The sequence below is a fragment of the Peromyscus eremicus genome, chromosome 5 (assembly GCF_949786415.1).
Source record: "Peromyscus eremicus chromosome 5, PerEre_H2_v1, whole genome shotgun sequence".
In the NCBI taxonomy this organism is placed as follows: Eukaryota; Metazoa; Chordata; class Mammalia; order Rodentia; family Cricetidae; genus Peromyscus; species Peromyscus eremicus.
In genome coordinates this window covers 14056069-14079976 of record NC_081420.1, presented here as the reverse complement: position 1 = coordinate 14079976, position 23908 = coordinate 14056069, and the positions used below count along the sequence as shown (strand labels likewise).

General features: G+C 35.4%; 2 protein-coding genes across 2 annotated transcripts in view; one reads left to right on the top strand and one right to left on the bottom strand.

Moving 5' to 3' along the window:
- The window catches only part of Cenpp (centromere protein P), a 207859-nt gene that overhangs the window by 145548 nt on the left and 38403 nt on the right, over positions 1–23908 (bottom strand). The gene's annotated exons all lie outside the window — the stretch shown is intronic.
- Positions 894–21427, top strand: Ogn (osteoglycin). The gene is made up of 7 exons (XM_059262971.1): positions 894–1065; positions 2063–2310; positions 4367–4460; positions 10981–11139; positions 13914–14116; positions 18107–18202; positions 19921–21427. Exons 2-7 carry the CDS (start codon positions 2137–2139, stop codon positions 20089–20091), a joined length of 897 nt encoding a protein of 298 aa, XP_059118954.1. The 5' UTR covers positions 894–1065; positions 2063–2136; the 3' UTR covers positions 20092–21427.

Below are 23908 nucleotides of genomic sequence, written 5' to 3'. Positions count from 1 at the left end.
ATATAAAGTTTCATTCAGTAAAAATTTTTTGCTATAAAAATTATAAAAATCAAACTTTAAAAAAAACTATTTTCACATTCCCTTTTTCTTTTGGTTCTTTCAAGAAGGGTCTCACTATTGTAACTCTGGCTGTCCTGGACTGGGGAACTCAGACAAAACACAGAGTACTATTCACTGTGTAGACCAGGCCAGCCTCGAACTCACAGATACCCACCTGCCTCTGCCTCACAAATGCTGGTATTAAAAGTGTACACCACTACGCCTAGCTATTTTTCCCACTTTTTTTTTTTTTTTTTTTTTTTTTTTTTTTTTTTTTTGAGACAGGGTTTCTCTGTGTAGTTTTGGTGCCTGTCCTGGATCTCACTCTGTAGACCAGGCTGGCCTCGAACTCACAGAGATCCACCTGGCTCTGCCTCCTGAGTGCTGGGATTAAAGGCATGCACCACTACCGCCCGGCTATTTTCCTACTCTTATGAACTAAAAGAAAGGAATTAAAAAACTAAAGGACAAAACTTCAAAATAATTGGGGTTAAAACTTACTTTACATATAAATTTCTGATGTACTAGCTATAGTATGGGAACAAAATGCTTAGTTCTTATTAAATTAACAACAAAGACTATGTTTGGTTTGGTGTTCCATTTCATTCAAAAGTAAGTGTTGTATATACCAGAAAATCACAAAAATAAAAGCATGATTTAAAAAATACGTCATTTTTATAAACTAATATTCACTAAAAGATTAGTGCTTAATATACAGGGTAAAAGAGATAGGGATTCCAGTACACTGCAGCAGCCCTGGTGCTGCAGTTTCAAACATTTTCAGCACATTCTCTCATATAATACCCTGTATTTCACCCCGGAGAAGGAATGCTGGCAAAGATATCCACCACATGGAATCTGCTGTTGGATTCCACCACATGGAATTGAAGCTGCTGGGCCCTGAAGCTTTATCCAGCAGTTTGAAACCATTCCACAGCTTTGCTCCTTCACCTCCCACTTGGGACTAATGCACAGACCTGAACACCTATTGAGGAAAACCACACAGGACTTCAACCAGCGACTACGGTAGGCTTGTTTTTCATAATATTAATTTAAATATTGTGTGTTAAAGTGTGATTCTAAAAGTCTTAATAAATGAAAGTCATCTGTAGTGTAAATTTCATTTTCCTTGAGCAATTAATTTTCAGCAATACTTTCATATATCATTGTATAACTTTAACATCAATGTAGAGAAGAACTGGAAGCAGAAAAAGTTACTAACCCATTTTATTTTGAAATTCCAACCACTGGATATTTGACAAATTGGCATCTCTAGTGTAGCATCAGCACCACTAAGTGATTCTGTTTGCAGTTTTAAAACTGTTTGAAGTGTGTACTCAGCAGTTAAAATTCACTGGTGAGCCTCAAAGAATCTTTCTAGTACATTCTCCAAAGTTCCTCCCTTAAGGTTTTAAATCACCCTAGTCTGCAGTGGTATTGCTGCACTTTTCATGGTTTAAGCTTAAAAAGGCAAGATTATTAACTAAAACTAGTGATAACCTGTTAAATTTATAAAACTAGAGAATTAAATGTTTTTTCCTATATTCTACACCGCTGAAAAGTGTTACTGTCTACTTTTTATAAAGTTAAACTTAAGGTTTAAGTTTTAATCCTTTTCTCAGAACTGTTTCTTTTACATCAATATGAATCAAGAGTTCCTTTAAAGCAGCAACGTTGAAATATGATATTTTTAACTCCACATGACACAGGATCATGGATCTTCGTGTTAACCATTTATACTGCAGGTATCCCAACAAGACTTTGACTGCATACAAGTATCCCCTATTCACGGCATTTGATTGTTACCAAACTAGGCAACAGTTCTTAAATTTTTGATAGGTAAGAAATAAAACTACTCTCTGAATTCTTCAGCATCTTTACTGCTACATAGAAAACTGTGAGTATCAAATTAAGGACCACTAAGGGTTAAAGAGTTGTTCTCTTGTCCCTACTGCATACACCGTGCCAAAACATCCTCCAAGCTTTTAAATATTGCTTCGATAGTCTGCATTCTTATTTCCAGGGGAAAAAAGAGTTTTGTTCCACAGTCATCAGGTCACTAGTTTACTAAGTTCCAGTCACCTTGAGTTTGCTGAAATGAAGACTCTGCATCCTACCCTTCTCCTGCTACTGGTCGTGCCTCTGACACAGCCAGCACCACAAACTCAGCCGGACTCACACATTAACCATGAGTATGGAACAGATAATTTTGAAGAAACCAAATTTAGCCAGGACTATGAAGATAAATACCTGCATGGAAAAAATACTAAGGTATTTTATTTCTACTTTAAATTTATATTCTAAAATGATACACATTTAAATGCATGTTTTTCCTTTAATTTCAATATTTGATAAGATGAGGAAGGGAAAGGCATTTTAAGATTTAAAGTAATTATATTTTTCAAATATGCATGATTCCTAACTAATAAATAGTACCAAATGGTAAACAAAAAGTAGCTAGAGAAACCAAAAATTAAAATTTAAGACATTAGACTTCAAGATGATCTTTGACAGCTGAAATTTATTAAATAATGCTATATAATATAATACAGTTATATGTTATGTCTCAAATAAATTAGGAGAAGATAAATTATCAGATTATTCTTATAGAATTCAGAAAAATACAGTCCAAGGAAGTAAATATAAGAATACTTACTGGTTATGCATGCCAGCTACATATAGTACCAACAAATGAAAAACTACTTATTATGGGGATTTGTTTTTAATCACATTTAACAGTTTAGACTCTACCAATTTATACCAGAGATCTCTAATGACATGTCACTGAGTTATGGCTTTTATACCACAATCACTCACATCCAACCTTCAGGGTAAAGCAATTACTTGTGGTTTGTTTTTTTTTTTTTTTTTTTTTTCCTGGGCATACAGAAATACTAGGAGGAGGAGAAAGTTAACATAGCATAAAATTATATGCTGCCCACTGTGTGTGATGCACACACACTGGAAAATTAGAGACAGATATATAATAATATTCATTACCTTAAAAGTTATTTTTACTACAAATCAGATAGTAAAGATTTTAAGATTAACCAGTCCAAATGCTTTTCCCCCTAAACTCACAACGAGCTAATGTTAATGCCACAGTTTCTTTTTTTCCAAAGGAATGAGTTAAGATGCTATATTATTTCTACCTATGGTTAAGACAAAATAGACAGGTATCTCTAGCAACCGCTTAAAATTAAAAACAAAACAACAAAAGCTTATAACCTATTGTCTTACTGGAATGATCTGAGTCTATCAACCAACTGCAAGACACTTTCAAACTTCCCTGGACTTTAAAATTTTCTGCTCAGCTACATGGAGCTTTAAGCAGTTTTCCATCAACATAAATGTGTAGACCAATGTTGTGTGAAGTGGAGACCTGAACGGGGAAGAGTGGTGTTGAGGCAGTACACAGACGGGAAAAGGAGAGCTAAGGGTAAGGTCAGGAGTCCACTGAGACAACATGGAGCAAGGAGGGGAAGGTAGAGGGAACAGTACCCATACAATACATATACTCTACCAGCAGAAAACACATTCTCTGAAAAGAGGACCAAGGGGAAATGACAGTGCTCAGTTATATAGTGTTAATAGCCTACACCAATGGCCTGATCAGATGCAGAGACTAGAATAAAAGGGATCCATCCTAAGGCCAAGGCAGGAAAGAATCCAGGTCATGAAAGAATTTACTCATATGTTACATTCTATAGCTGTACTGTTGCTCAGAAGGATAGATACTGACAAGAGGAAATTAGTTCATATAAAGAATTATATAAGGAATAGTTCTAGTTAGAAAAACTTTCATTCCCAGAGAATTATCTCCTTAGTTAACATTTAGAAATTCAATATATTAAATATTTCTCAAATACCGAGTTCAGCCAATGGAAACAAAAAATTTTAAAAAGCTGATTCTTTCACTCAGGAATGTATATCCTACCTAGAGTTTTAACAGTGTGATTTAATGAATAATGAAATGGAATTATGTATAAATTCTTAACAAAGTGCTGAGACAGTTTGGCACATAAAGTTTCATGCAGCCATAGAACCCCTGGGCCCACATGGTGGAGAGAACTGACTTCTACAAGCTGTCCTTTGTCTAATATGTATGTCACACACACACACACACACACACACACACACACAAATACATATATATACATATTTTATACATATATATATATATCTCCTTGTATATACAGACATACACATATAAAGAAAATCTTGATAAAATATCTCTGTGACTATGAGAAATGTTTGTGATCCTTCCAGTTTACAGTCAGACTTTTGTTTTACTACACCTGATAACAAACTTCTAACTTTACAACAGGCAAAGGAAACTATGATAATTCCTGATGAGAAAAGTCTTCAGTTACAAAAAGATGAGGCTGTACCATCATTACCCACCAAGAAAGAAAATGATGGTAAGTATGAACAATCTATCATCTAGTATTTCTGAAAAGAATCTTTTAAAAATACCTACAAAGACATTTTATTCCTTGTAGTAATCAAAAATTGTCTCAAGACATATAAACTGAAATTTCATCTTCAATGGTAAAGTCATTATAGTTTAATGGGAATTGCTCATCACCTATCATTTTACACTATGATTGAAAACCATAGACTAGAACATTCAAGAACATTCAGCACTTTGTCTAAACCTATCCTTTAGAAAAGGTATGTTTCTGTCCACATAAAAAATCAATTCAATGATGGAGGTGAGGAATGTGGATCACTGATGAGACTATCAGGACTTGGCGGAAGCTTGGAGAATGGCAGTTGCTGTGGGCCAAGAACTCTGAGGGAAGGCCAGTACTCTGGCAAAAGGCCTGGGTCACACACCTTCCAGTCCTAAACGATGTAAAGTTATTTCACGACTTGTGTTGGGAAGCACAGCTGTTTTCTGCTTATTCCTTGTGTTTTTAGTTCCTCCCCCACCTCCACCCCAAGCACTTTAGTCTAGGAAAAGCCTGAGGTCTGTTGTGCAGTGGCTCAAGTGGATCACAAAGGTCGACTGGAGAAAGCTTCCCCTGCAGTTCAATTAAACTAATATGTATTGTTGGCCTAAATATCCAAGGCATGACACTGAGTAAATATAACTATTTTGTAAAAAAAAAAAAAAAAAAAAAAAATCAATTCAAAAGCCTGGCATGGTGGCATCCACCTTTATTCATCCCAGCACTTGGGAGGCAAAGGCAGACAGATCTGAATGAGTTCTAAGTCAGCCTGTTTACATAGCAAGTTTCAGGTTAGCAAAGGTTATACATAACAGGCCTTGTCTCAAAAACGAATCAAGAAAGAATTAAAGATTATTTTTCAAATAAAACCAACAGACTTACAACCAATATAATATAATGAATTATTATCTTGAGGAAACTTACAGAAGCCAGGGATGTGCTGGTAGAGTGTTTGTATTAGGCCCTAAATTCAATGAATAGTATTTTAAAAAGCAGCAAGCAAGCAACCAAAAAGCACAAAGGAGGAAAAAAAAACAAAAACAAACCATGATTCTACGTAAGTAACTACAGGTCTGTTTCAATTACAGTAACAGAAAAATTACTGTAAAATAACAAACTACAAGTCATACTTTATGGCTCTTATTTATTTATTTATTTATTTATTTATTTATTCTTATTAAGTAACATAACCTGGTTTCACACAAAAACATGAAAAAACCCACCCACACCAATTTCCATCTTGCTACAATAAAATTAAAATGACCAAAACAGAAAACACATCCTAAAAATCTGGCAAGTATTTTAAGTAAAAACAGACTTGAATAATTGGAAAGATATCCTTTTCTTGGACAGGATGACTCAATATCATAAAGATATCATTATTCTCTAAATTCAGAAAATATAGACAACCTCACTAAGATTATCAAATTTTTGATAATGCTAGGAAAGTGGATTCTAAAATATTTATAAATACATATAAGGAAAAATGAAAAAAAAATAGCTGTAGAAACACTGAACAGTGCCAGATAAAACATATCATGCTGAACAAGATGGAGATACAAGCACATGAACAAAAACTGTTGAAACAGAATAATTAAAGCATGGAAAAGCACTCAAGCACTCAATCACTGAGGGAGAAATATTTTAAATAACTGAGCTTAGGAGAACTAGATAGCCATTTGGAGAGAGATAAATTAGACCCATATTTCATAAAAAGAAAAATAAACTTAAGAATGATCAGGGATCTAAACATACAAGATGGGACTGGAGTGATGGCTCAGTGGTTAAGAGCACTGGCTGCTCTTTCAAATGAACCGAGTTCAATTCCCAGCACCCACATGGCAGCTCACAACTGTATGTAACTCCAGTTCCAGGGGATCTGGCACCCTCATACAGATATACATACAGGCAAAACCACAATGTACATAAAAAATAAATAAACTTTAAAAAAATTAATGTACAAGATGAAGCCTTAAAATTACTAGCAGACAGTCTGGGAGTGGGATGGCTCAAAATCCAGATATTTTAATAGAAACAATTTTAAAAATTACTCCATAAAATTACAAAAAAGAAAAAACTTTTACATAAAGCAAAAGACAAAAATGAGAAGGATATTTGCAATATTATAAAGTTGTAATGTTGCCAATCTATAAAGAACTTATAAACTGAAATAACAAAACTGAACAAAAATTTATCTGAGGGCCAACCAATGACATGGCTCAAGGCTAAGTCCCAAGAGGATCAGAAATTCACGGTCATACTTGGTTATACAGAATTTTAAGCCAGCCAGACTCTATATTAAAAAAAAAAAAGCAAAATAAAAGAACAACAAAAAAAAAAGTGAAGAAGACCTATAAGAACATGGAATGATGACCAGAATACAAGCATGTGAAAAAAAAAAAGTAAACCATAAGAGTATGTATCTCTAACATGCTGCCTTCATATTTTAAAAAATGACCTAAGAAAGCTTACATGCAGCTGTTCATTTATGTGAGAAGAAACAGAAGAGGGAATTTTCTAAAAACTGAGAAGGACTGAGGATGTGGCTAAGTGGCAGAGCACTCGCTTTGCATGTGTAAGACTCTGGATTAAATTTGGGGATTTAAAAAACAAAGACCCTTAGGCCAGTTACATCAAGGAAATTGCTGAAATCATGAGTAGAAGGGAGGGAGAATTGGGAATGAGCTAAAGAACTAGGGATGAGTACACAATTGTCGTGTAGGCTTAGTTTTTGAGAACAATACTGTTTCATATAAGCAAAAGAACATGTATGTAGATAAGTCAGTAAATATAAACTTATAAAAACAAATAGAAATATAAGCATTAAAACAGTTAATTTTATTTTGAATTAACATAACATAGTAAAGGAAAAAAATCTAATGCAACTCAATCTTTTTTTTTACCATGAAAATATTGTTTTATTCCATGAAAATATTCTCAACAGAGAACACTATCATACACAAGACATTTTACCATTAAGCAACTAAATCCTAAGTGCAGTATTTTGACTATAAATCTTGAAGTTAAAGGGAAGCAAATCAGAAGCAGCCATGCATTGCTTAAAGACAAAAAGTGTGCTAGTGAGATGGCTCAGCAACTAAAGATACCTGCGTCAAGCCAGATAACCAAAGTTTGATTAAAGGAGATAACCAATACCCCAATTTGTCATCTGATCTCCACTTCTGTAGTCACATGTGTGTGCATGCACACGTAACACACACAAAATGCTTTTTAAAGTACTGTAAAAAGAGACAAGGATACATTTTGTTTTTTACTACACATTACATGATTTATTATGTAAACACTATAGACTACACATATCTAGATGATATAGTTTATTATACATCCTAGCCCATATAGTGTCTGTCTGTATGAGTGTGCATACGTGGGTGAAGGTGTTAGACTGCCTCACTGCTCCTAGGGGCATGAAGAAAAAAAGTGAGACTAAATTTAACATGAGAGAAAATGTAACAATCAAGAGATGTTGCAGATGCAAAATGCACAATGCTGCTGTTAGAATAACCCAGCAATATTGTTTTACAGAAAACTTAGAAAATGTTATACACTCTAAAAATAATGTCAAAAATTGCATATATATATATATATATATGCTAGTAGTAACTCAGTTGTTTATTATCATTATGAAATACTGGCAATGCAACGAGTCTGCATACCTAGCATCAACACACATGGATGTTGTCACCTCCCCCACATACACGCAGGAGCAATGCACTGCATGTGACTTTCTGACAACCACAATGTCACTGGGTCATACAAGATTTTCACTTACATTATAATCTGGAACATTATAATCATACACTATCGTGTATGAAATTTATCATTAGCTAAAACAACATTATATGGCTATGACTATACTAAATTCTAGTAGGCAAGTTTATATTCATAGTGCTATGGGAGTGTAATATTAAAAATGCTTAATGTGTGTTCTAGACTGAGTAAACATGATACAGTTAATGAGAGTCATGTTTCTCAATGTTACAGAAGATCATTATAAACAGAGAATGGTAGAAGGCTAGAAAGAACACGTTGGAGTTGGATTAGAACAGAAGGTATCAGTATCAACCAATAGTTCATATATAGAGACAGAGGCGGAAATATACCATGTGCTTTCCCCTCTGGTGTCTGTGCTAATATGCTATGCATTCATACATATATGAATATGTACATATATATGTGTACATATTGTATGAATACATGTAGAGTATTTACAGAGGAAAAATACATACACTTCTATTATCTTGCCTTATCTGATGAAAGAGCCTCCAGCAATGAGACACCAAGAGCACTGAGAATTCTCTGTTTCTAATATCACTCTCCATTGAGAGCCAGTGAAAAGACTGCCAATTTCAGGACTGAGGTAGGGGAATCCAAGATGGGTTTGGGACACTGTGAGATGTTGACAATACGTATGTTCATAAATAGTAATGGGCATATTTAATTTAATTTTAAAGCATTCATTAAAACATGAAAATATATATAAATGTATAAAGTATGGAAAGGACATAGAGTAGTCAAAAGAGTGTTGAAAAGAATAAAGTCAGATGGTTTTACTACCTAAAATCAAGACATATTATAAAAACACAGGAATCAAGATACTATGTTTGGGCATAAAAATTTCTTTAAAAATTAAAAGATCTATGGAGGGCCAATGATCTGGATTAGCACTTGCCACCAACCTTGATAGCCTATGTTCAAATCCTGAAACTTAATGGTGGAAGGACAGAAATGACTCCTCCTAGTTGTTCGCTGACCTCCATAAGCATGTCATGGCATACAACCCCAAAGTAAATAAATATAATGATAAGAAGGTTAATAGAACATATTAGAGCACAGAAACAGGCTTTTATTATATGGCCAAGTGGTTGCTGACAATGTGTTGGTAATCCAATAAAGAAAAAAATAAACCTTTCCAGAAGTCATGTTGACAGCACCAACAGAATAAAGAATCTTGCCTATTCCTGATAACATATTTGAAGTTAACTCAAGGGTCTGGAGAAATGGCTCAATGGTAAAGAGCACAAGTTGCTCTTGTAGAGGACCCAGGTTCAATTGCCAGTACCCACGTGGTGGCTTGCAAACATCTGTAATTGCAGTGCCCAGAGAGGTCGTGAGTCCTCTTTTGACCTTTTTAGGCACCAATCCAACTGATCATGGTCTAAAACCTCTTAAATTGAGCCAAAAAGTTCCACTTTATATTTGATTATCTCAGGTATTTTGCCATAGCAAAGAAAGCTGACTACCAGAGTGGTTAGCAAATACTTCTTAAATACAACAGAAATGCATAAACTATAGAGGCATAAATTACTGACTAAAATTTTAAACATTTGTACTTCAAAGACACTAGCAAAAAACCAAACAAGTTACAACTAGGCAAAGCACTTAAACTGTAAATCTTAGAAATAACATAGAATAAATGTTTACAATAATAATACAAAACTTAGGAGAAAAAGGAAAAACACAATAGACACTTTGTGGAAATCATATAATCATTAGGAAAATGCAAATTAAAACAATTAAGATAACACACTATATATATTATCTGAATGGCTAAAATTAAAAAGACTGTTAGCTTTTTCATCACTTGGACATATACCGGAGGGAAAAGACTTATTCTAACTCATGGTTCCAGTCCAAGGTCAGCTAGATCCACGTACCCATTGCTGTCAACCCCAGAGAGTAAGGCCTGTACTTTTCAAACAATAAAAGATACAGGGGGTGAGGAAGTAAGGAGGACTAAGAAGAGTGGAGAGGGGATGATCAACCAAGGAGTACTCTAGGCATCTAAATAAGAGCCCAAGTCAGATTTGGAGGTAGGATAACACTCCAGCAATGACTGATTTTCAAGTTAATGGTTTGTTCCTTTCACTTGGGATTTTAAAGTCATTAACTACTGTAATCTATTTGAAAAATGTTTTCAACATATCAAACTTGAAAAACATTAAACTTGATAAATCAATCCTTAAATTATTCACTGTAGATTCCTTTTATTATTATTTTTTTTACATTCAAATGAGGAAATGTAGCCCTCCACAAGATCAGCAATTAGATAATCACAGCAAAAACAGAAAAAAGAGGGGCCAGCAAGATGTCTCAGTAGGTAAAGCCACTTCTTGCTGCCAAGCCCAAAAACCTGAGTTCAATCCACATGGTAGAAGGAGAGAACTGTCTCCTGCAGGTTGTCCTCTGAGCTCCACAAACCTATTGTGGTATGCATGCACCCACAAATTTACACATACATACAATAAGTAAAGTAATAAAATATGTTGAATATATACTTTAAGTAAAATTCAGATGAAATATTAAGTACAATACAGGTTGTTGGTTACCACAACTATCTTTCTTGATATACCAATGATTCTGTAACATACCTTTTCAAATCACAGCATTCATTATAACAATAATTTTACCATCAGATGACAAATATTTTCAAATCAGTTTATGCTTATGATTTTGTCTCCTAATTTAGAAATGCCTACATGCCTGTTGTGTGTCTGTTTAAGTGGCTCTGTCTACTGTGAAGAAGTTGACATTGATGCTGTGCCACCATTGCCAAAGGAATCAGCTTATCTTTATGCCCGATTCAACAAAATTAAAAAGCTGACCGCCAAAGACTTTGCAGATATGCGTAAGTTTAAAACATAAAAGCACAAATATCTACATATTTTCACTTGCTATATATATTCAGCACTGTTGGGGTATTCAAGTGTACTACACACACTACAAAAATCAATCTTTTCTTCTTACTAGAAGAATTTTCTTTCCATCCAGACTTCTGTGATCATTTTTTACTGGTGATTTTACTATTCCATCTAACATAGTGTATCATCTTCAGTATACACACTGCCTCAGGTGGTAAGAAGTATCAGCATGACCAGGATGCTACTTCAACTAACTAGATACTTCATTTTCCACTTTCACCATAAATACACAGACTGCTTTTATTTTCCTTTTTTTAATTGTTTATTATCTTTTTACTGTTTTGTTTTCTTCAGGATTTCATGTAGTACTGACTGGCTTTGAACTCACTATACAGTAGAGGGTGATGATCTTCAACTCCTCCCTCCTGCCCTCATTTCCCATGTGCTAGGATTACAAGCACTTGGCTCCTTTGCTTTAACTTATAACTCTTAAACCTTGCTACACATTAGAAATATCTGGAGGGCTGGAGAGATGGCTCAGAGGTTAAGAGCACTGACTGCTCTTCCAGAGGTCCTGAGTTCAATTCCCAGCAACCACATGATGGCTCACAACCATCTTTAATGAGATCTAGCGCCCTCTTCTGCATACATAATAAATAAATCTTTAAAAAAAAAAAAAAGAAATATCTGGAGAGGAAGCTGGAAAAAATGGTTCAGTGTTTAAGAGAGTTTGCTGCTCGCTCAGTTTGATGCCCAGAACCCTATCAGGTGGTTCACAACTACCTGAAACTCCAGCTGCAGGGGCTCTGATACCACTGTGTGGACTCCACAGGCACCTGCACTCACACATGCACTTACCCACACACAAACACATGTACACATAATTAACAATCTTTAAAAAAAATCTGGAGAACAACTTTTAAAAATACTGATACCAAGCTGTACTCATTATCATGAAAAGCAACCACATTCCTTGGATGATTCAATTGAAACAGTTCAGAAACAGTGGTGTTTAACTCTTGCCAGATCATTAGCAATCCGCTTTTTGGCTTTCTAAGAAACTTTAACTGAACTAAGGTATTGTGGTCAGCATACTACTAATGCCCTTTTCGGCTATACCAAGTCCCAGTCCTGGATTACTCATTCCTTGCCAGTTTTCTAGATTCCTAGGTCATCAAGTGTTCCTGAAGAAAATCACAAGCAAGAATCACACTGGCTTTAGTAATATTTTATTTCCTTATTTATTGGGAGTGCAGCAATTGAGTCCAAGATTTGCCCCCCAGGCAAAAAAGGCAACTGCTTTCTACCACTGTGTCACACCCCCAGCTTTTTCAACTCCACGTTTGAGATTCAGCCTAACGACAGATTATTCATGCTGTCACTAGTAAGTCTAAGTTGCAGACTGAAGGACAGTTGGTCTTCCTTTATTTTGTAGATTCCATATTGGCAAATCCACCTTTCTGGACATGTAGTTCGGTGCTAGAGCACCTGCCTAGCACATATGAAGCCATGGGTTCAATTCCCAGTACGTTTATGATCACAAGCAGAAATTCACAGAGCAACGACAACAAAACTGAGTTACTCAAAGCATAAATTCCCAGCTAAGGTACAACAAGGCAATGCTCTACTTTCAGTTGTCATAAAACGTAGCAGTGTCTTATTCAGCACATCTAGCATCATATTTTTCACATTTTTCTGCTTTACATTGAAAATGTTAATTGAAATGGCAACAAGTATAGTGCTGAAGTGCCATCTAGTATTTCTAAATGCAGGCAGTAATGATGAGCCTATGCAGAAAATGCAAGTGTTAGATGAATTTACTGAAGTATGAGTTATACCAATGTTTATGAATTCGAAGGGTATATTAAGCTGTCTTTAAAATATGTATATGTATATATATAAAGCAAGGTTCATATTAATTGGTTGGCAAAAATGAGTTACAGAAGCTCATAAGCACCTGCCTCTGGAGCTCTCCTAGAAGCAACATCACAAACTCAGTGTTGCAACAACTTTTTAGAAAACAGATACTATGAATGAAAAGAAACTATATCCTAATCATCTCGGCCTAAGCCACCCCCAACTGAGGGAGAGAGAGAAAGATAATGAATGAGTGAATCTGTCTCAGTCTCTTAGTCTGCACCATGTTAACAAATCAGGGAACATTTTTGTCTTTGTTATGTTAAATAAGAAGGTAGAGAAAAATTAATACAATGTACTAACAATTATAATATATCATGCTGACAAAAATTTAAAAAATAATCACATGATTAAATCCAATTAACCACAATTTTCCCTACTATGTGCAGTAAAAATTTCCTTTGACATGTTTGTTCATAATGAATTCAGAGAAGGATGGAAAGACTATGAACTCTAAGATACCTTCTGAACCATACATACATTTTTAAGACCACAGTAAGAAAAGGCATCATTGTTAGATACTCAATGTTGATAGACACAGAAACACTCAATGTTCAACAACACTTTACTTATGGGGTTGTGACTGTAGCTTAGTGGTAGAGTGCTTGCCTACCAAGCATGAAGCCCCAGGTTCAATTTCCAGCACCTCATGATAGCACAGCTGGAATTGCGGTACCAGGCTGTAGGTTAGATTACCAACACCGCAAGATGAACTTGACTGAGTTACTAACTGCAAATACTGTCCTGGGTTCTGAAGAGAAACTGAGGGCCTTGAGTGATCTGTTACATGCTTTTCTACACAATGAGATTCAAACATCCTATCTTTGCATTTATTTCTATCAAGCTAACTTAAGAAGACTTGATTTTACGGGAAATTTGATAGAAGACATAGAAGATAGTACTTTTTCAAAACTTTCTCTGCTAGAAGAACTTACACTTGCTGAAAACCAACTACTAAGACTTCCAGTTCTTCCTCCGAAGCTTACTTTACTTAATGCTAAACATAACAAAATCAAGAGTAAAGGGATTAAAGCAAACACATTCAAAGTAAGTATGCCATATCATGACTGAACACAATATTAGTGATTATAAGTTTTTATTACATACATTTATTTACCGTGTGTGTTTATTCATTTTGTGTGGGGCACATACCAGGTATACATGTAGAAGGCAAGAACAACTTGTGGAAGCTGGCTCTTTCCTTCCACTTTGTGGGTCCTGGTCATCAAGTTCAACCATGTGGAACTCAGGTCATCAAGCTTGGCAGCAAGTATGTTAACAGATGAGGCATCTCACTGACCCAGGGATAATACTTTTAAATTGGTGCTTGTTTTCCCATTCTGCTCATCTCTTACTTTTGAAGCATATTTCTATACCACAAGATAAGAAGCCAAGACAGCTATAGCTGCCATTTACCCACACCAATACTTTCAGAACTTGGAACAAAAAGACTTATATTCCACAAGGGAACGTATGTGTGTGTGTGTGTGTGTGTGTGTGTGTGTGTGTGTGTGTGTGTATGTGTGGCTGGAGGCATAACTCAGTGGTAGAAAGAATGCTTAGCATGCTTGAGGCCCTAAGTTCAACCCTAGCACCAAACAAAATCAAAGAAGCAAAACATGTATACCATACATATATCATACAAAGACATAGAACTGGGCGTCTTCTATTAATAACAAAGGAACATTTTTATATTTAAAAGTAAACACTATTTGCTCATTGTTTTAAAAAAAAATTGTATTGTTACTATTAACCAGGAATAGCTGATATCTTTTATATTTAACTTTAGTAGATAATATTGCAGTGTTCCTCAAAGAATATGTCAAGTAATTTCAAAAGAATGGAAATGTTTTATGAAATTGAAAAAATAAGTAATGACACCAGTCCAGGACTTCCATAGCTATGATATAATCACTCTCTACCCTAGGTAGGGCAGAGAAGGTAACCTTAGGCAAAAGCATGAGATGCTCAAGCTATTGCTGGCAGAAGACAACTTTATACAAAAGGAAAGATGTGAGGTATGGTGGAGCATGATGGAAAAATGAGGATCTCTGTGCTTTTGAGGCTAGTGTGGTCTACATAGCAAGTTCCAGTCAGCCAGGGCCAGATAGATAGATAGATAGATAGATATAGAGACTGTCTCAAAATAAAAATAAAAATAAAAACAGCAATAAAAAAGAGACAAGATCTCACACATTAAAATTGCAACTACCCAGGGGTCTCAGGCAGGAGGACCTGAAGTTTAAGAACAGTTTAGGCAATGTCACAAGAGAACCCCTAATAGAAGAACCTAAACTTATGAAATTCTCATTTATGCTGCTTTATGTAATCACATAAATGTATCATCTATCCACAACTGCCTGTTTAAAAAAATTCCTTTTTCTTTATATTTAATGTAACCTTTCAATATTACAGGATTTTGTTAGTTTTGTTTCTATTTTTGTCCTTATGTTTTTTATCAAAAATTTATAGCTGATTATAGTTACACAAAAGCATATAATATGTATGGTTAGGCATTTTCAGAACATGCCAAGATGATCTAAAAGACCAAACCAGTGCTGGAGAGATGGCTCAGCGGTTAAGAGCACTGGCTGTTCTTCCAGAGGTCCTGAGTTCAATTCCCAGCAACCACATGGTGGCTTACAACCATCCAGAAAGAGATCTGGTGCCCTCTTCTGACCTGCAGGTGTATATGCAGACAGAACACTGTATACATAACAAATAAATCTTTAAAAAAAAAATAAAGGATCAAACCATTAAAAGGGGCAGGGAAGCTTCTTTTGCATACTCATCTAACACCCTTTGTGGTATAAGATAATGCTGCTCAACAAAAAGTCTTGAAAAGAAGCCTGAATCAATGTAACCTTTGTGAGTCAGGGTGACCTACGTAGTTACATTTTTATTATTCTGAAGGCTTTACACTTTGCTGTTGATTAGAACTGGATTCAGGAACAATGTTTGTAAATGTAAATATAAAGGTATTTGGAGTAAAAGCTCATTTTATACTATTAAAACATAGCTGAAAGATTGATTTGCTGCTGCTATCATAAGCAATGTTGGTGGTTTTGTTTTTTAAACGAGGAATTCAGAAACTAAGGTTCTTTGCTGACTTTACAAAGCAGACTTACAGATGGACATAGTATAATTACCTGTAATTCCAGCACATGAGAGGCCAAGGCATGAGGACTTTAAGGCCAGTCTGGTCCACACTTTAAGACCATATCTCAAAATACAAACAAAATAAAACAAAACCAGGGCAGACTCAGTTTCTAAAAACAAAACAAAAATACACCTTGTGAGCTTGGTAGATGCTTCAGCATGTAAAGGCTAACTAGGCTGCAAAGCCTGAACACCCAAGTTCCATATCATACATCTCTAATCTTTTAACTCTTACGGTGAGATGGGAGGAAGAGACAAGAGAATTGACAGAAGTCCATGGACCACCTAGCCTGGTGGTGCAACAGCAGAAACAAGAGCCTGCCTCAACAAGCTAGAAAGGGAGAACTGACCCCCAACAGTTATCCTCTGACCTCTGCTTGTACACACACACACACAAACACACACATACACACACACACACACACACACACACACACACACACACAATTTTTTAAAATTTATTTTGTAATCTAAAGAAATGAATTTAAGTAGGTGAGTCTTTGAATAACCAGCATGTCACAGAATGTTTACAGTAGACATAGTGCAACTCTTTGCAGTCCAAGCTACTTGGAAAGGTAAGGCAAGAGGATTGCTTAAAACCCGTAGGTGAAGATTGGCCTGGGAAACTTAGGATGACCACACTCATCTCAGGAAAAAAAAAAAAAAAAAAAAAAGAGGAGGAAGGAAGGAAGGAAAGGAAAAGAAGGAGGGAGGAATACAGGGAGGGAGGGGAGAGGGAGGAAGGGAGGGGGAGAGAGGGAGGGAGGGAAGAACACAGGTAGGTTTAAATATTTTGAATTTTACAAGAGGGATATTGGGCAAGTTGGCATGAAAATGATAATGATAATTGTCTACTTTATTTAATGCCTTAAGGTTGCAATAACCACTAGTAAAATCAGGTCACTATAATTCATATAAAAGCAGTCCTGGAAAGATAGTTAGTTGGTGTCTATGTGGTGTAAAGGTATAATGTTTAAGAAAGAATAGAGGAGTGGGGAGGTGGCTCAGTAGGTAAGGGTGCTTGGTGTCAAGCTTGACAATCTGAGTTCGATCCCCACGTCAGAAAACCAACTGCTGAGGGGTGTCCTCTAACTTCCAACATGTGCACTATGGCTTATGCACATGAACACATATACATAAATTCTTAAAAATTGAAAAAAAGAGAAAAGATTGAAATAATAGCATAGGAAAGGCTAAGCAAGTGAGGCATAGAAGATGTAATCCTAACACTTGGGAAGCTGAAGGACAGTAAGTTTCAGGGTAGTTTAAGATACATGGTGAGACCCCCCCCCAAAATAAAATATGACATGGTAGCACAGGATACATATAAAAATTAGGAGTAAAGTAAAAAAAAAAATACATTCTGAAATCACAGCAGTAAATTACTGATTATAAAGAACATTCCAACATAAATCCCTCATGGGAAAACACATGTCATGCTAAGTTACATGTTTGGCAAATTTCTTTGGGAAAGCAGCATCTTGCTAAGCACCATCTCTTAGGAGTAGCCATTTTTCTAGAAATACATAACAACTTCTATGGAAAGCTCAGGATTACCAAAAAACTTGAAGGATTCAACCACTGATCTTCCACACAACTGCTCCTTAGACAAATATTAAGGGCTGAGTATTCAGGGATGAGACGAATGGTCAGAGAAATGTGGAGTATGCAATAGAGTGCTGTTAGATATCATAATGTCTTAAAAAGCAAAGACACTACTTATGAGGCCAAAACCCAATAACAATCAAAACAACAAATTATCACACCAATATTGATAATATTGAAATGTCTTATATCAATACTGTTTTTAAAGTACACATTATTTGAATAATGTGAAGAATGCATAGACCTCAGTGACATTCAAATTCTTCTTTATAGAAACTGAATAAGCTGTCTTTCCTCTATCTGGACCATAATGATCTGGAATCTGTGCCTCCTAATTTACCAGAAAGTCTACGTGTAATTCACCTTCAGGTACAACTATTCTTTGCACAAAAACTAGCTTTAGTTAACTATGGGGCCATTTTTATTACTCAGAAAAACTCATTTATATGTCAATTACGGTTCTATCACTAAAGCAGTGTGATCACTTAATGCCTATGTAAGAACTGCAGGTCCAATCCAGAGTACACTAAGTAAACCAATCTAGGAAGTATAAAGTCTGTTCTTAAGCAGAATACATCTCTAGGCACCGCCTAGTCAGTTTGTTGTGGTTTTAAGTAATGCTGAGGACTGAATACAAGGCCTTACACAAAGTAGACAGGTGTTCTATCACTGAGCATTCACATTTTTTATTTGTATTTATGGCATTCTTCAGCTCCTTATTTCTCAGGCAGTCTTAGAAGTTGTGGGCACCAGGTAGTCACTGTCACTGTCTATATAACTGGAACTCTTGGATCTGAGATACATGTTGCAGCCAAAACCATTGAGCACGATCACAAGGGCTGGGATGCCTATCTGGTGTTTTGTGGGTTTATTTTGCCATCCCCAGAAAAGAGGATTCCCTTGATGGTGACCACAATGAGGACAATGAAGAAAACAAGAGGCACACTATGTAACCAAGCAGCACTGAGACATACACAGGAACCACAACCACAGTAGTAGGAATTGTGCTGTCTGTTCTAACAGGCCACATTTAAGAGAGGTGAGCATCTTTGCTCTGACACCACCTGTGACACGTGTGTGTGGTGTTTTCTAAATACTAACCAATTCTCCAACACCAGCTGAGTAGTCTAAAATTCAATTTCGATACCGCTGAGTCTATGGAGACCCTCTAAGTCCATGATTCTGTCTGACAACACTGTTCCCACTGCATGTACAGCACAAAGCATGTGTTTGTTTTGTCTTGTCCCTATATTGCATTTTTCTAGAGTGGTCACTATGAGTTACCCATTATTATAATTCAAAATTCTGAAAGAGGGAAATCATAAACAACTAAAGACACTCCTATCATCCAAGAAATTCCAAGTTCAATTTCTTTATGCCAAAATCTGTGCTGGCTTCCAGGACCCAGGATTCCTTTCGAGCCTTCTGTAGTGTGGTGGAGGCAGAAAGAAGGGACACAAACAGAATAATGGAGAATAAACAACCTGGGTAATTTGCCAGCAACTGGCACAGTATTATGTATCTCCTAGTTACTCTGAACATAGATTCGAAGACCACTGATTTATGTTTCTTTCCCCACATAGCAATGAACTCCAATTTCTGATTTTTGCTTCTTTCCTCAATTAGTGATGGACACGTGCTTTTGGAGACATTTTAGCTCGTTTTATAGGCCAACATCAAGTGGGAATTGCAAAAGTTTAAAAAAAAAAATGAAAAGGAGCAGAAGTTGACATCTCAGCACCACAAGAATTTCAGCTTATTCCTTTTCACCTCTTTAAGAAATTTTAAACACACAGTACCATTTTTGAGTTAACACGTTGGGATACTTTCTCTAGCTTGCATGTTTCTATTTATATTCCAAACAATACTGAACAGATGCAACTTGGAGTAATAATGAGTAGACTGTTATTCCAAAACAATACTGTACACTTAAAAATATGTTCAGTTTGCAAGAGAGGGTTGTCATTACTGTGAACTAATATTTTTTAAAAAGATCACATTTCAGGCAAAATATCCTGTGTGATCCTGTATATAATGTACAAAAGGTTGATTTGAGATTTCTGAGTATTTTTCCTTTTATTTTTCAGTTTAACAGCATATCTTCAATTACAGATGATACATTCTGCAAGGCTAATGACACTCGTTACATTCGGGACCGTATTGAAGAGATTCGCCTGGAGGGCAATCCAATTGCTCTGGGAAAGCATCCAAACAGTTTTATTTGCTTAAAAAGATTACCTATAGGGTCATACTTTTAAACACCATCAATGCAGTTTATAATCTAAAGTAGTGTACCTAATGTCTAAAGGAACATAAACAGTAGTTTAATATTATCATTTTATCTCACTATGACAGAATTTTGTTTAAACACAGACGTCCAAAATTCTTATATGTAACTACAAAAATAATCCAGACTGAATCTCTTAGTTTCAAAACAAAATGATATGAAACTAAACAGCATTAAAAGCTCCTTGTAGTTTACACTAGACTGCCATCTAAATAGCATGCTTTTATACAAACACTAGTATGAGATACGCCATTCCCATGACTAATGAAGTAAGAGAATTCCAAGAAACTTTCAACTGTTTGTCTTTCTTAACATTTACTGTATCTCAAAAGCATTTATGGCAGATGTTCTAAAAAACTGTGAAAAGCCAAGTGTTCCAAGTGACCTTCCATTGACTTTATGATTCATCGACATTCTCCATTAAGCAGCAACTTTCTTTCTGTTAAGGCAGCTATTCTACTGTGTTTCTCACTTATCCTGAGAAAAATGGTAGTCACATCTAGGCAAAATTTTCCAGATAAAGTAAAATTTTACTCTTTGGTATAGAACCAGTTTAGAAAAGTTCAGTTGTATGCTTTGTGGTCACATAGATAGTCTTCAGTCAATTACATAAAAAAAATTTGTAAGAAAAAAATCAAAATTCTACCCATTTCTCAAAGAATAATAAGATTCCTTCACTCTAGAGATCCTCAAATACGAATTAAGTGTAAACTTTTCAGAGTATAGGAATAATTTCATCAATAAATTCATTCAAATATAAGAAATTTAAAATCTATTCTGTTGTGCTGTATGCAGAGCTTCAATTGTATACACGTTCATCCAAACAAACTGAATATTTACAATCCAGTCCATGAGCACCATTTCTCAACGGCCATGATTTCCAGATACATGTAACAGAGAAAACCTAATCTTCAGTCTAATAGTGATAACTGAACAATGCAGACTAAAGTTCCTAATTTAATCTTCAGAGGAAAGCGCATAGCCCACTAACAAGTATTAGTCTACATATTACTTTGGGGTTGAACACAAAATTATCAGTGTTTTAGAAATATCCACCTTTATATATAAAAGTACCAATGTCATTTCCATTATAGTGTACACGTTAGAATCTGCATGCTTTTTCTAGAACACTCAAGCATTTGGTGTTTTGCCCCAATGCAGACTGACCGCCATCTCACTCATTTGTTATGGCTGACCCCAGATGAAACTTCATTAAAGCACCTGGGACCTGTAAGGTCACAACTATTACTCTAAACTGTTTACTAGTTCATTCACTTTGATAATTTAATTATAGTAACTTTATCCTACTGTGTCATTTTGTGTGCATGCCTCAGTTTCTCTGTGACTGAAAGCTCACCAGGACTACTTAACAGAGTTCTACTTTTACACTTTTATGGTACCTAATAGCACATTTGAATTAAATATACAATAAACAGTGTAAAATCTATCCAAATAGAAGGGTACTGTTAATATGGAAAAAACAAACTAGTATAATCTTTTATAAATCAATGGAAATAAAGTGACAAGACTGAGACAATGGACAAAGTATAGGTATGTCTATTAATTTTCTGGCTTTCACAAGAAAAATGTACTCATATACACATGCATACAAACACACATAATTTGTTTTGGTATTTTGAGGGTGTGTATTGTTCTGGGGACTCAACACAGTGCCTGGTGCATGCTAGAAAAGACCACTGAACTATATCCCCAGCTTTCTATAGTCTTTTTGTAATAGAATTTTATGAGAAAATACCATAAGAAAATTATAAATGTTTTCAAAGTTAAACCCAATGGTATGTAAAATGAATAGAAAATCTCTTAATAATAAAAAAAATGAAAAAAAAACCCCAATGGTTTAGATAAAATTTTTGGGAGAAAGAACGTTGCTAAAAATTATAAAATATAGAGTTTACGTAAAAAACTTGGATTTCGAGGTAAGACTATTTGAACATAGGTAGCTTATATCTTTGTTACACACCCTTAAACTGAAAAATAAAATAAGATCCAGAATGGACCAAGGAAAACAACACAAGTAAAATTATTCTTGATTCTACTCTATTATATAGGTGTTTCATTCTTGACAATTATAACTAAAGAAATAGTCTTAAAATTAAAAAAAAAATCATAACAGGATTGGTGCTGTGTAGTAATCCTTTTGTATACTGTGAAGATATGTCACTTGGACTGGTTTAATAAAAAGCTGATTGGCTGGTAGCCAGGCAGGAATTAAAAGCAAGACAACCAAACTAGGAGAATGATGGGAAGGAGGGCAGAGTTGGGAGTTGCCAGGACACATGAAGCAAGACATGCTGGAGGACAAGTAAAGCCACAAGCCATGTGGAAATACATAGATTAATAGAAAGGGGTTAATTTAAGTTGTAAGAGTTAGTAATAAGCCTGAGTTATTGACCGAGCATTTATAATTAATATAAGCCTCAGTGTGTTTATTTGAGAGCAGCTGTGGGACAGGAAAACTCCTCCTACAGATTGGTGATATGGTTCAGAGGTTAAGAGAACCTACTGCTCTTGTAAAGGACCCAAATTTAGTGCCAGCACCAATAACTCCAGTTCTTGGGACTCCAATACACACCTCCTTCTAGACTCTACCAGCAACATGTGGTATACTTACAAACGTGCAACAAAACACTCATACACACACATAAAATGAAAATGAGATATTTTAAAAGTTATTTACACCTTACAAAAACTGCAAAAAGTACACAAAAGCAAAAGACATATGTGATGATTTGAATAAAAATAACCCCCATTGGCTCATATATTTGAATGCTTAGTGAAAGGAAGTGAAACTGTTTTAAGAAAGATTTGGAAGCGTGGCCTTGCTGGAGGAGGTGTGTCACTGGGGGTGGTGACTTTAAGGTTTCAAAAGCCCATGCCAGGCCCAGTGTTCCTCTCAAGGCCTGCACCAGATGTGAGCTCACAACTACTTCTCCAACTGCATGACTGCTTGCCTGTTGCCATGCTCCCTGCCATGATGATAATGGATTAACCCTCTGAAATGTGAGCAAGCCTCCAATTGAACGCTTTCTTCTATAAGTTGGTCATGGTGTATCTTCATAGTAACAGAACACTAAGACAACATACATAACAGAATAGACACCTATGTCCATGGCCTGGAAATTTTATATGATCAAGAAAATAAAACAATCTCCAGATTCAATGAAATCTCTTTGAAAGTATCAATGATGCTTTTTTGCAGAAGCATAAAAATAATCTTAAAATTTATATGGAATATTTAAAACTCCATATAAACAAACATAAAAATTTTGAAAAGGAACCAAGAGAAAAGACTCATTTCTACAAACTTCAAAACTTATTGTAAAAATACAATAACCCAAAGAGTTATACTTATAAGTAATGTAAGAAATCAGAGAGCCCAGAAATGAAAATATAACAAAATCATGAGAATTACTTGAGGGACTGCAATGTGGGAACTGCTCATTTTTCATTCTGAAGAAAGCTTTATTCCTGACAGATTTTATTAACTCAATCAAAGACAACGAATAAAATAATAATTAAAAAAGAACTGAACCCCAAATACAGGAGAATTAGTACTAGTCTTTAAAATAATAGTTATAGGTTAGGCTTCTGAAGGACTAGAACCTTGAAATATTATTTATGCTGATTCATTGAGAGGTTTTTGTGTGGCTCACAGCTACTAATAACAAGGTTATGGCAATAAGTAGGATCTGAAGGATTAGAACAAAGCAAACAACTTTTGCTTATGTCCCTAAACAATGGTCTTCAAAAAGCAGTCTTTGAAGTAT

Coding starts and splice junctions, on each gene's coding strand:
- Ogn (XM_059262971.1), top strand. CDS start 2,137: ATGAAGACTCTGCATCCTACCCTTCTCCTGCTACTGGTCGTGCCTCTG. Junction 14,117..18,106: donor TTAAAGCAAACACATTCAAA/GTAAGTATGCCA, acceptor TCTTCTTTATAG/AAACTGAATAAGCTGTCTTT. Junction 18,203..19,920: donor TACGTGTAATTCACCTTCAG/GTACAACTATTC, acceptor TTTATTTTTCAG/TTTAACAGCATATCTTCAAT.